This window comes from Teleopsis dalmanni, chromosome 2, assembly GCF_002237135.1.
Source record: "Teleopsis dalmanni isolate 2A chromosome 2, ASM223713v2, whole genome shotgun sequence".
In the NCBI taxonomy this organism is placed as follows: domain Eukaryota; kingdom Metazoa; phylum Arthropoda; class Insecta; order Diptera; family Diopsidae; genus Teleopsis; species Teleopsis dalmanni.
Genome location: NC_051847.1, coordinates 124,188,084 through 124,200,571, shown reverse-complemented (window position 1 = coordinate 124,200,571; position 12,488 = coordinate 124,188,084). Strand labels below are relative to the sequence as shown.

At 26.6% G+C, this 12,488-nt stretch overlaps 2 protein-coding genes across 3 annotated transcripts; one reads left to right on the top strand and one right to left on the bottom strand.

Annotated features, from left to right (window-relative positions):
* Positions 1-3,559: 3,559 nt before the first annotated feature.
* On the bottom strand, positions 3,560-8,176 carry LOC119679728 (putative riboflavin kinase). 2 transcript variants are annotated; one of them, XM_038092230.1, is made up of 4 exons: positions 8,088-8,176; positions 6,902-7,162; positions 6,683-6,834; positions 3,560-4,073 (listed from the first exon to the last, which is right to left on the bottom strand). In XM_038092230.1, the coding sequence occupies exons 2-4, from the start codon at positions 6,993-6,995 to the stop codon at positions 3,801-3,803; spliced, it is 519 nt and encodes a 172-aa protein (XP_037948158.1). In that variant the 5' UTR covers positions 6,996-7,162; positions 8,088-8,176; the 3' UTR covers positions 3,560-3,800. The 2 variants fall into 2 exon arrangements, with proteins under 2 accessions (XP_037948158.1, XP_037948157.1); XM_038092229.1 differs by lacking the exon at positions 8,088-8,176 and having other exon boundaries at positions 6,902-7,225.
* A 155-nt stretch (positions 8,177-8,331) lies between these two features.
* Positions 8,332-11,399, top strand: LOC119679727 (serine/threonine-protein kinase pelle-like). The gene is made up of 4 exons (XM_038092228.1): positions 8,332-8,520; positions 8,588-8,697; positions 10,052-10,747; positions 10,804-11,399. The coding sequence occupies exons 1-4, from the start codon at positions 8,350-8,352 to the stop codon at positions 11,333-11,335; spliced, it is 1,509 nt and encodes a 502-aa protein (XP_037948156.1). The 5' UTR covers positions 8,332-8,349; the 3' UTR covers positions 11,336-11,399.
* The last annotated feature ends 1,089 nt before the right edge of the window (positions 11,400-12,488 follow it).

Here is a 12,488-nt window from a genome sequence, read left to right as displayed (position 1 = left end):
TTATCGTCACTTATGACGGCAGTGACTATTTTACTTCATAAAAACTATTGTAATTAATAGATTTCTGGAAATAATGTATCTCTATTAATGTCATTACTAATTTTATTATATATTAATATTATTATTTATGCTTCTTTTAAAATTATTAGCTGTATAAATGTGAGTTTCATATTATTTGAAATATTCAAATAATAAAGCTTCGAACATTTTGAACATTTAAAGTATGATGTTTGTGCTCGAATACAGCAAGCCGCTTAAACGTATGGAACAGCATATTGTGTTTGAGCATTTGTTTGAACAAAGCATAATAGTTTCGAACATGTTCGATCCAAATGTTTGAGTTCGAATTGAGTATATTCAAACAACATAATGGTGGAAAACTTTATTATAGAGCAGAACCCCACTAATCCAAATCCATTCAAATTGGGAGCCAAAACGGATTTTGAGAACCTTATGAATATAAACTCTAATATATTTATTTTAACAACGGTAACTAAATAAAAACAGAAAAATAATTCACACTTGATAAACTAACCCAAATGATAAAAAGCGAAATAAATTGTATAAGCAAATATCAAACATAGTATATAGGTATGCACATAACCTATAAATGTGTCTGATTTCACTAAACTATCGCGAAGAGATGTTTACAACATGACATCCGGATTAGTGAATCAATGATCGATCTGGATTATACAAGGCACATAATAAATATATTGCATATTGTATTTTTAATTTGTTTAGATAACGATAAAATCTGAACTGCCGGAAATTTGGACTAGCGGGGAGCAGATGTATATAAATATTTATATTCAAATAAAAAGCTTGAAGACACGATTAGGAAACATATATCTCTGTAATATTTAATATAAAAGTTTAGATGTTATTTAAATAGTTTATGATCCATAAATAAAATATTATAATTATATGTATATCTTTTGAAAAATATTTAAAAATTATATAAAATAATTTTAACGTAGTGAAATATAGCACTGACTTCAGGTTTGAATTTTTACAATATTAAGTATAATATAATAAGTATATAATATTAAGTATATATATAATATATATTTATAATTAAGTTTTCAATTAATGACTATGGAATATATTTATACACACAAGCACCTAAATAAAAAAGATATCTAAATAATTTATATAATTAAAAATTTTGAAAAATTTAATTAAAATATAAAAAAAAATAAAATAAATAATAAAGTATATGCCCGTTCCAAATATTAATAATTATATGTATTGTTATTTTCTTCGTATATACATTATTATTATTATATAATATAATCATTTACTTCTTAAACAACAAGTCAAGAGGATTATAATGCACTAGTACAGAAAGAACTATATTTTGTAACATTATGTATTGCCTATAAAGTAATGATGAAAGTTTACGGTAATAATCAGTTCCCATTTAAAGTAAAAATTATGCAGTCCCCTCTAGAAGATATGACAGTATGAATATTTATAGAAGGTAGACTACAAAGAATACGATAACAGTTTGAACGCATATTAGAACCACCACACTTAACTGTGAAGAAAATGATATAAACAATATGGATATGATTTGGAATATAATTATCAAAACAAAATATTGGTGTTAAAGTTGCTTTAATCAACAGCTAATTACCTTTTGTCATTCATATGTATGTTAATCAAATCAGTATGATACTTTTATATATTGTTGTGCTATATATTATAACAAGTCATCTATAGTTCTTATTGGATGGATGCAATGACTGAAACATTTTCTTTTTGTAATAATGTAAAATTCATGATTATACTTTCCTAAAGTAGAAACTTAATTTAAATCTTTATAATTATTAATATGAATTACTCTTTTTAACATGAAGCTTTCAACAAATTCACATCCATTTTCTTAATCATTAATACCTCATTTGGTCTCAACAGTATTGTTTTGGTGGAATTACGGAATTATTAATTATACAAGAAGTATATTAATTAAATATATAAAATATACATTTGAGCATACAAATCACTCTCTAATACCTGCTTTTGATAAGATACATCATTGCAGACCTATTCATTAAATCCGTCATCCACTTGCATCAAATTTTAACTTAAACGTAGAGTCCTCTCTATAAACTAACACTATAAGTGTAAATAACGATTAATTTTATTCATTTATATATACATATAGGCGTATTACAAAAAACATTCACATAATTTTCTGTATGCCATATTTAAGTCCGATACTTGTACAATCATATTGTCAACTTTACATTCGGAAATAATACTGTAATTTAATATTATCATAAAAGCCCAATAGAACTTTTTGACTATCTTAAAAATTGATTACACCTAGTATAAAAAATACTGAATAATATTTTTCTAAACATTAACAAACAAAAATGCTGACCCAATCCATTAAACTCGGACTGGAACCACATGAAAGACACATTAAAGATTACTTGAAATTGTATACATGCCCCTATATTGTAATTTGTAATGCATTTGAAAGTAGAGTTAGGATACTCGTTTGTTAACTTATAGTTATAATCAGGGTCTCAAACCGCAACCGAACCAAAAAAAACAACGAACGAAAAGCGGAACCGAACCAATATACATCGGATTTCGAACCGGAAACGAACCAAAAACCTAAAAAAACCGATATTTTTGCAGGAACGGAAACCGATATATTTTTTTTCTTTTAAACCGGAACGGAAAAAACTCCTGTTCGAAGCCCTGGTTATAATCTTATTAGAAGTTGTCAAAAATGTGACGATTAACATATAGTAAAAAAATTTATAAAATTGTGTTAGACCATAATTTTTTAAAATATAATAGTAATAGAGAGAGAGGGCTTGATTGTTACATATAACTCCTCATTTGAAAGGCAAGTTTAATGAAAGATAATATCACAATCGCATAAAGCTTAGTTTTCTTCGTTAATTTATAGATTTTAGACGATTACCTATATCAAACAGAACTGATTTAGCTAAAGTTCTAAGATTTTTGAATGTAATATCGAGAAATGCTTGCAAGATTCGAAACTTTGATGTTCTAACAAAAGTTAGAATATAAATGAAAACCAAAACTAAAACTTTTTCACGTTAATAATAGACAAAAACCATTACTATTATTATTTATCACAATCAACAACTTTACCAAAAAGTCCTAACTCAGCCGCGCAAGATATAATGCTCTTTATAGTTATTGGATGAATTCCAACATTCAGTCTTTATAACATGGCACAGTTTTTGCAATTAACATACATTTGAATAATTAACATAATGAATGGTTAATCGATATCTTCTTTTCCAAACTTATTTAAACAATTGGTTAAAATAAATATTTATATTGCAATATAATTTTTTAAACATTAACGATAAAATATATATTTAACATCTTATACATACATATATCATTATATTTTATGTGCATACATTAAGCATAATTGATTCGAATGTACATTTTGTTCATTACAGTGTATATGTGTAAATTAAAACAATTTAAAGAAATTGTTAAATAAAAAGTATATTATGTTAGTATTTCTTAATATTTTTAGTGTTTATTTATAAAACCAAAAAAAAAATGATTATATCGAAAATTAAGTACATATCAGATATGTATTGCAAGATCAAAATACTTTTCTAGATATATCTTCGTAAAATAAACACTTAAGTTTGCAAAATTGTACTACGAAAAAAAAAAAAAATAACTATACTTACTGTAAAATTATTGTAGTAAAATTAAGCAAATAAAAAAAATCAAATCACGTAAAATAAATAAAATAGCTGTAAAGGAGCTAGGTGTTCTGAACATAAACATTAGGAACCATTAGACTCTGTATGACCATTTGAAAGATGTTTTTTATCATCACCGTTGGTTGCATTGGCTTTGAAATAACTTGAATCTTTTAAACTCATATTTTCTTCACTGCACTCCAATAACTCATTAGCTTCTTTTATATCATTTTGTATGGCTGCTATTAAGTCTTCAATCGATTTAAAATTGGACTCCGGCCTTAAGTAACCAACTATACATACTTTAAGCATGCGGTCATATAAATCACAATTGAAATCATGTAATATATGTGTTTCCTGGAAATAACAAAGGATATATGTATAATTATTCTAAAAAAAATATATGTAGTTATTATATGTACATATGGAGAGAGCAATACGTATAGTGAAAGTTTATATGTGACCTTCATTTATACATAATCTATTAATACGCGTAATATAAATATTCTGATAAGAAAAGATAATATTTATGACGTTTGGACTTTTAAAAATTGTCAAATCATTATAAAACAAATCAAAATCAAAGTTAATATTGAAATACACGACATTCTTCAGATAAAAATATTGTTTATAATCATAAATTACATTGTTCATATATATATTAATTCTTTTATTAATTTGATTATATTAAAAGAAGAGTAAAACATATACTAAATTGAGAATTAAATTAATTTTATAAAATTTATTGTTAAATTTCTTTTTATTATTATTGGTCACATTCATGTGTATATATCTACGAAGTTATTGTTGAAGTGGTAACATGTGGAGATCTATATAGCAGATAACGTGAAAAGAATTACAAATAAATATACAAGAGTTATATATATACATTATACACAGAAGTTAGAAACGGGAAAGGATTGTTTGGGAACAAGAGTGGTTTGAGAAAGGATGGGATTTTAATTGAAGCTAACCTATGTGAAGGCATAGAAACCTAAATACTTAAACAACGAAATCAAAATACTGACGAAAAACATTTTAAAATAAAATGAAATACGTTGAGTACAGTAAAAGTACATTATTTATAAATAATAATTGAAAATAATTTTTAATTTTTAAATAAAATATTTTATTAAGGAAAAATCGTAAATTCAATACAAGTCCTCAGTCCCTAAAATTGTAGCTATGACATAGTTTGATGCCTCACAAGTTCTTGAATATAGACTATTGCGTCAAGAGTGAAAACTTTCAAATCTAGTTGATTTTGAAACAAACATTAATGTATATATAAATATAGAGATCTCACATCTATCCCGAGGTTTGCAGTTTAGGATGCATCATCATTCATTTATTCATCATATAAACCGATTTCCAGCCAATTTTCTCGGTTTCAAGTTTTATAGAAAGTTTAATATTGATATATTTGGAAAAATTAAAAAAATGTGAAATATATGTTCATTTTTGTTTATATATATATTCAAATCTTTAGATTAAACATAAAGGAGCCAAAGAAAAACCAATGAAATGTACAGTTCGTCGATGTTTAGTTTCAAATATTCAAATTAGATATTTAGCATATTATAATAGTAAATGATATTATTTGATGTTATTAATTATATTATTGAATATTTGATATTAAAAAAAATAGAAATATTATTCTATATTTTAAGAAAGTGAATTAGTTTTAAATTGAATTTTGTAAATTCATCGAAGCTTGTAAAAGGGATTTGCAAACCAAAGATGCGGAACCAAAAATATTTAATTGTAAAGATAAACACATCAATCGCTATCTGCTATATGCACACTAATTCGACTTTGCACAGAAATGGATATGTGATGACAGAGAAAGATCAATAAAAGAGTAAGATCAAAATCATCTAAATTTTTAGATGAATAAATAATGATAAAATATATATAGTTATGTTTTCCCTCATTCGATTTCTTATACAAAAGCTACCTTTTTCCTTAGCCGTTTTTAACAAATTACCATAACTAAATACATAACTATACAAAACTAAAAATGGACTTAATAATACAAAAGCATTTAAAGAAAAAGTATACAACTATATATGTAAAATGATTCAGGATCAGGAAAAATTTAGATAGACTCAACAAATAGTAAATATAAAATATATGAAAATAATTTATATAAATAAGGAAATTAAAACTTAACATTGACTAGATTAATATTCTAATAATTTTAGTATTTAAAAAATTTATTAATTACAATTAAAATGATAAACAAGCTAGCGGATGTCGACTTAATGAAAAAAAAAAATAATAATAAATATAAAATCCAAAACTTACTATATAAGAGCATATATATATCTTCTATTGTATAAGCATTAAAAATTTTTAAAACCCCATGACAACCCTAAAAATATGAATTTATAAATATATATGTAAATAATAATTGAACTCAACAGATTTAAATCTCTTTATCTCATTCATTATTTATTAAAGATAAGCTGTTTTACGGAAAAAAAGAATTTCTAATTATTTTTCATTACTCACAAGATACTTGAAACTTAGTTTTAGTCATATTCAGATAGATATTAATCATCTATAATATACGTTACGTTAAAATAATCAATCAAAAACAGTTGTGTATACTTTTCAAATTAAAACATACATATAACACTATCTCCAAATCTGTAGCAATTTGATAAAATATAATATGCATTTTATGTACATATTATATTTATTTTAAATAAGTACAAAAGTTAAACTGATAGCATCAGCAGGAAATGATTGCAACCACATTCCTGTGCAACCCAATGAACTTCAAATCAATCTGAATGTTCAAATTTCATATTAATTTCAGTAATTACACAATAGTTTTCTTTATTACGTCGACCACAATTAAGGTCGCTAGGCATGTGATAAATGCAATTATATACACTTAAAACATTTAATTAATTGACTATATCATTAATTGAAACCTAATTTATGGAAGCTTAACTTACCATACTCCTTTCCTTGTTGTCATAGTACGGATTCCAACCTATACTCATTACCATTTTATAAACCTCTCCGTTATCTACGTTAGCCCAACCATAATAAATGCCGTTCTGACAACTTGTAGGCAAAGATTTTACAACTTCGAGGGGATAATTTGCTAAAAATAAATTACATTTAATTTTATTTTAAATGATAAAATGGTAAAAATATAATGTAATCGTTACCTGTGGGTATGCCCAACTCTTTCGAACCACGTCCAAAGCCACGTATTATTCTACCGCATGCAAAAAATGGCAACGCACAAAGTAGCATCTTCATGTATAATAAAAGTGGTTTGCACACTGTGCACGGTAATTATACAAAACCAACTGTTATATACACCATGTAAATATGCTTGTGTATAAAATTTCAATTTAATTGATTTGTGTGACTGAACTTATGTCAGCAAACAGATGTTTTGCCTTGCGTTGAGAGTTCCCTTGCAACTTAAAAAAATAGTATTTACTTTTGTTTAACTAAAAATGTAGCAAAATTATAGCATATTATAACTTATAATTAGAATAAGTATTTTAAGAGTGAAATTAACATTATTTATAACAATAAAAAATAATTTCACTAGTTTTTCATGACATACTATTATTATTAATAATACATACAAAATATTTTTATGAGTGCATAATTGTGCTATAAAAATTCGAGTAAAGTAAATATTTTTATCAATATTATTAATATCAATATTTATAATATAATATAGCAATAATCGATATCGGAATCGATATTAGATTAATACATTTATGGCCATCGAAATCAAAAGAAATTTACAAATATCTATCTATTATCGCCTACTTTAAATATTCTATTCTATTAATTAGTTGAATTTTCCTTTAAGGGGTATTCAAGATGTCTGTGCATCGTTGCATGTGCAAATTTATTTGATTTTACAAAAACAATTCGTTTTCTTATAATTCTGCACTTGATTTGCAAGACAATATTCAAGACCATATTTTCAACACCAATTACCTCTTGCATATTTGATTTTCAGACTCTATTGTGAATGATACTACTTTTTTTACTGTTCGCTGGGCAATACTTCAGCGAAACCGTTAAGTTTGTTTTGATTTTATTTTGTAATTTAATGATTTTGTGCAATTGTTTTTTATTTACTTTACGTGCATCAATGTCAGACAATGTCAATGTATTCTGTTTTTCACTTGTTCTTTGCATTTGTTGAAATTATGCATATCAAATCTGAGTTATGTTTTACAAGCAAATAAATACGTAAACAAAAATCAGCTGTTCTAAATATTTTCAAGACTAATATGCACAAAGTGTGTTCACGATTATTTGAGTTTGCAATGATGCACATACATGCTGAATACCCGTATAATGTTTCATTTGTTGATAATTTACCTTTTAAAGCAATACTTTTTTAAACAACGCTGCGTAATTTCCTGTACTCTCGCTGTCGCACCAGTTAAACTCGTAATTAAGTGCAATGAATTTGATTTGTTTGTGTTGAGTTGTTTTTAATGTTTTGTTGCAGATCATTGAGTTAAAATTTTTTTTTGTTTTTCTTGTGGTTTTATATCTCTAAATGCGTTGAAATTAAATTAAATTATTTTATGAGTCATTTTATATTAAATTCCAAAATTTTATTGCTATAATTGTTCAAATGTCAAATTCATTGGTCAGCAGCAGCAGCAGCAGTGGACATGGTAGGGAGAATATGTACATTTATGAACTGCCACCATCGCAGCGACAACTTCTGTGCGACCATTTGGATGAGTTAAATGTTTGGAACCAACTCGCCACAGCCGTAAGTCTTAAAACGGCTGAAATGCAGGTAAATAAATATATAAATTAAGAGCAATATAGTTGGTTTTTTCTGTAATTATATTTTATATTTATAGAGCATACGTCGTCAACAAACACTGGGAAATTCCCCTATTGATGAATTTCTCAAAATTTGGGGGGGACAATATAATCATACAGTAACTGAACTCTTCGTTATCTTAAAGAGGTATGACGAGTTAAATATGTATGTATGTATATATATACTCACAAAACACATAAAGTAATTTCTTAAGAAATTATTCAAATACACATAAGTATATAGACAATATACTTATAAAAGAGGAATATCTAGTTTAATTAAAATTTTGTAAAACAAATTCCTCTGAATATTGTAATAATTGTTTGAAGCTCTGTTATTATTGTTAAAACATATTGGTCGTTATAAAATACAATACATTTGTCAGATCCACAGTACGATTTGGGGTGAAACCCAAAAATACATTTCAATATTTTTTACATAAAAAGAAAATTTAAACTTTTATTATTAATATATTAATATAATATTTAATATATTAATATATTATTGTTATTTAATTATTAATATATTATTAATATAATATTAATTTTATATCAAACATACACAGTCATAAATTAAGTACTTTATTCACTTAAATTGAATGTGTAGATTTCGTAGAAATTAGAATTTAAGATGAATAAGACCTGAGAATTATATTTACTGTATATATGTGTACAGTAAACTCTCAATAATTCTGAAATTGAATCATCCAAACATCGCAGTAGTTCGGACAAATTTTCTTTGTAATCTCTATAATCCGGGTAAAGCAAGAAAATAGTACCTCAATAATCTGAACACAAATTTTTCAGACTTCTTTCTTATTTCCTATTTATTTTATACGTTTAAACATTTTTATACATCAATATTATATACATTTTTACAAATTTTTTCCCACATTAGTCATTATTATATCCGCTTTATATATATATTTTTTGGTCAGGTTTAAGTTTCGCTAAAATGATATATAGATAGCGAGATGAAATTGTTCGAGGCGACTTGGGTCTTCAGACCATCAAATACCGATTACCTCTATCAACACACACTCAAAACATCATTAAGAAATTGAAGCTGATAGCATTGTATATTTTTTTTAAATAGAATTTATACAATATACTAAATTAGATGCTATGACGTGTGTAGCAATATATATATTTATTATACATATATATTTAAATAAAGTATTATAATCAATTTTAGGTTTTTTGGAGCAATTTAATCTAAATAAAATAAACGTTATAGCAAATAATTAAATTTTGGAAATATTAGTGAATTCTTAGCAGAAAAGTTTTTTAGTATAAAAAGTAACACGAAGTTTTTAATATAATATTAATGATTGTTTGATAGACTACTACAGACTGTAGTTACTTAAATGTATATAAAAATATTAAATGAATCGATTTTTTTCTCTTTACTGTATCATTGTATTTTGTATTTTGGTTTTTTATTATTATTAATATGTATAAAACTCTCATAATTTGTATTTATAAATGTTTGAATTTTTTAGACAAAAGCTTTTTCAAGCTATGCGTTTACTAAAGGATTTTGTGGAGCGAAAATATCATATACTGATACCTAACAGCCAACCTGTTTTAAGCGTGCTTATGGCACAAGATAGAACAAATTCAAATGATCATTCCAAAAAGATTCTCAACTGCAGTAGTTCCTCAGGTGTAAGCAACTCGAATAACTTAGAAACAAGTGATAACAATAATAGCACATCTGCCTACTCAACTTCAAATGGACATCTCGAGCAACAAGAGCAACAACAATCAAATTATTTAAGCGAGCGTAATGTTAAGGAGTATGCCAGTTCCATACTAGAGATCAACTATCATGAACTTACGGAAGCCACAAATAATTGGAGCGAACAATTCATTCTGGGTAAAGGCGGTTTTGGTACTGTATTTCGCGGTTATTGGAAACACACAGATGTTGCTATAAAATTAATACATTACCGAGGTTCCAATGAACGTGAAAATGTTAAAGTGCAAATTCAACAGAGTCTCAATGAATTAAAATATTTAAATTCGTGTCGTCATGATAATGTTTTGCCATTGTATGGCTATAGCATAAAAGGCGAAAAACCTTGTTTAGTATATCAACTTATGAAAGGGGGTTCATTGGAACAACGCTTAAATTCGAAAAAGATTACACCACTCAATTGGCAGCAACGCATTAATATATGTTTGGGTACTGCAAGGTGAGTGAATATTTTACTCTTTCCTTAACCTATTATTAAACCGTTTTTATTTTTAGAGGTATCAATTATTTACATACATTCCGGGATAAGCCACTCATACATGGAGATATAAAACCAGCGAATGTACTGCTCGATCAGTGCTTACATCCAAAAATTGGTGATTTTGGTTTGGCACGTGAAGGACCAAATGCTATTAATTCAGCCGTTGAAGTAACAAAAGTTTTTGGTACCAAACCTTATTTACCACCGGAATTCTTACATTCTAAAAAACTCAGCACTCAAGTAGACACGTACAGTTTTGGTGTAGTGCTGCTTGAAGCATTTACTGGGCTACGTGCTTATGATAAAAACCGTGCCAATGTTTTACTTACGGAACACATCCGTAGATTGTTTGCCAATGCCGAACACCAAGTCGAGAATCTGATAGATAAAAATGTGCCAGCCCTACCAGGTGAACTAGAGATATGTAAACGCACTATATTATTAGGTCTTGATTGTATAGCGGAAAGCCCACATTATCGACCAGAAATGGAACAAGTGCTCAAAACGATTGATAGCTACTATAATTTCAGTGTTTTGAATATGTAAAATTAGTCATTTTTTATATCAAATATTAATCGTAAATCATAAAGAATTTAACTTTTTTTTTTAATCATATGTTATTTAAATTTGACAATGAGGTAATAAATTATAACACAAAATTTAGATTTAAGAAATATATCCAAAAATAGTGTAAAATTTAGAAATAGTCTTGGAAAGTACCTGCTACAAATCTGTTACACTTAGCATATTTAAGAAAAATTTAAATTTCTGGAAGCATAAAATTAACTCCTATGTATATTTCTTAACCTTTATTCATTATCAATATCAATCAAGCGAAATGAATTTGAAACGATCGAAATTTCTAACTAAAATACAATATTTGCGAAAAATTTCAAAAGAAAAGGTACGTCGACAAAATGTCGCTCGGTTCGCTGTAGAGTTAAACGATGTTTTACATGAAAAACATGGAATCATTCAAATAAGCGATCTAGATCAGTGTAGAATAACTAGTACTCACCAAATTGATCCCGACAAGGATGTGGTAGAAGAAGAGAAGCCCATAGATATTGATGGAAATGGACTAATACAGCTTAACAATGTTTGTTTTCATTTGAAATGTACACCACAAAAGCCACCACATAAAGAGGAAGGGCCTACGATATCGTAAGTCTAATTTTTTTTCCATGTACAATCTTACTCAGATACTCAGAAACTCCTAAAAAGATGTGTAAATATATCATTATATAAAATATAGTAGTTGATATAATAGAATAGATTTCGCAATTTCCAACATCGGTTTTATCACTAAGTTAAGATTTACAGTTCATAGAATTTTTTTTTTTTTGAAATGTAATAGATTATTGAGCTGTTATAGAAAATATTGCGATATTCTATGGGTCGGTATGTTGTTACACTATTACGTTTTAAGTTGTTATCTATAGACAAATATACCACTTTTTGCAGAATACTATTGGAGTTAAGTAGGATATCAAAATTACAGATGGCAAAAACAAATTGGAATACCTCTCAAATTAATAAAGTAACTAAAGTGTCTACACTACTATAGCACAGACAACTTATATATAGAGACACAAAGCCACCCATAAAATCGCCAACAATTTTAAAAGTTGAAAAAAAAAAACCAGAAAAGTTAGTACACCTTTTTACTTAAATATATGTGTTCTTTGAATTATAGTTT

Excerpts from the sequence above, each read along its gene's own strand:
- LOC119679728 (XM_038092230.1), bottom strand. The coding sequence starts at position 6,995 with ATGAAGATGCTACTTTGTGCGTTGCCATTTTTTGCATGCGGTAGAATA. Across the intron at positions 6,835-6,901 it reads AGAGTTGGGCATACCCACAG|CAAATTATCCCCTCGAAGTT; the intron begins GTAACGATTACA and ends ATTTATTTTTAG. Across the intron at positions 4,074-6,682 it reads ACAACAAGGAAAGGAGTATG|GAAACACATATATTACATGA; the intron begins GTAAGTTAAGCT and ends TGTTATTTCCAG.
- LOC119679727 (XM_038092228.1), top strand. The coding sequence starts at position 8,350 with ATGTCAAATTCATTGGTCAGCAGCAGCAGCAGCAGTGGACATGGTAGG. Across the intron at positions 8,521-8,587 it reads TTAAAACGGCTGAAATGCAG|AGCATACGTCGTCAACAAAC; the intron begins GTAAATAAATAT and ends TTATATTTATAG. Across the intron at positions 10,748-10,803 it reads ATATGTTTGGGTACTGCAAG|AGGTATCAATTATTTACATA; the intron begins GTGAGTGAATAT and ends TTTTATTTTTAG.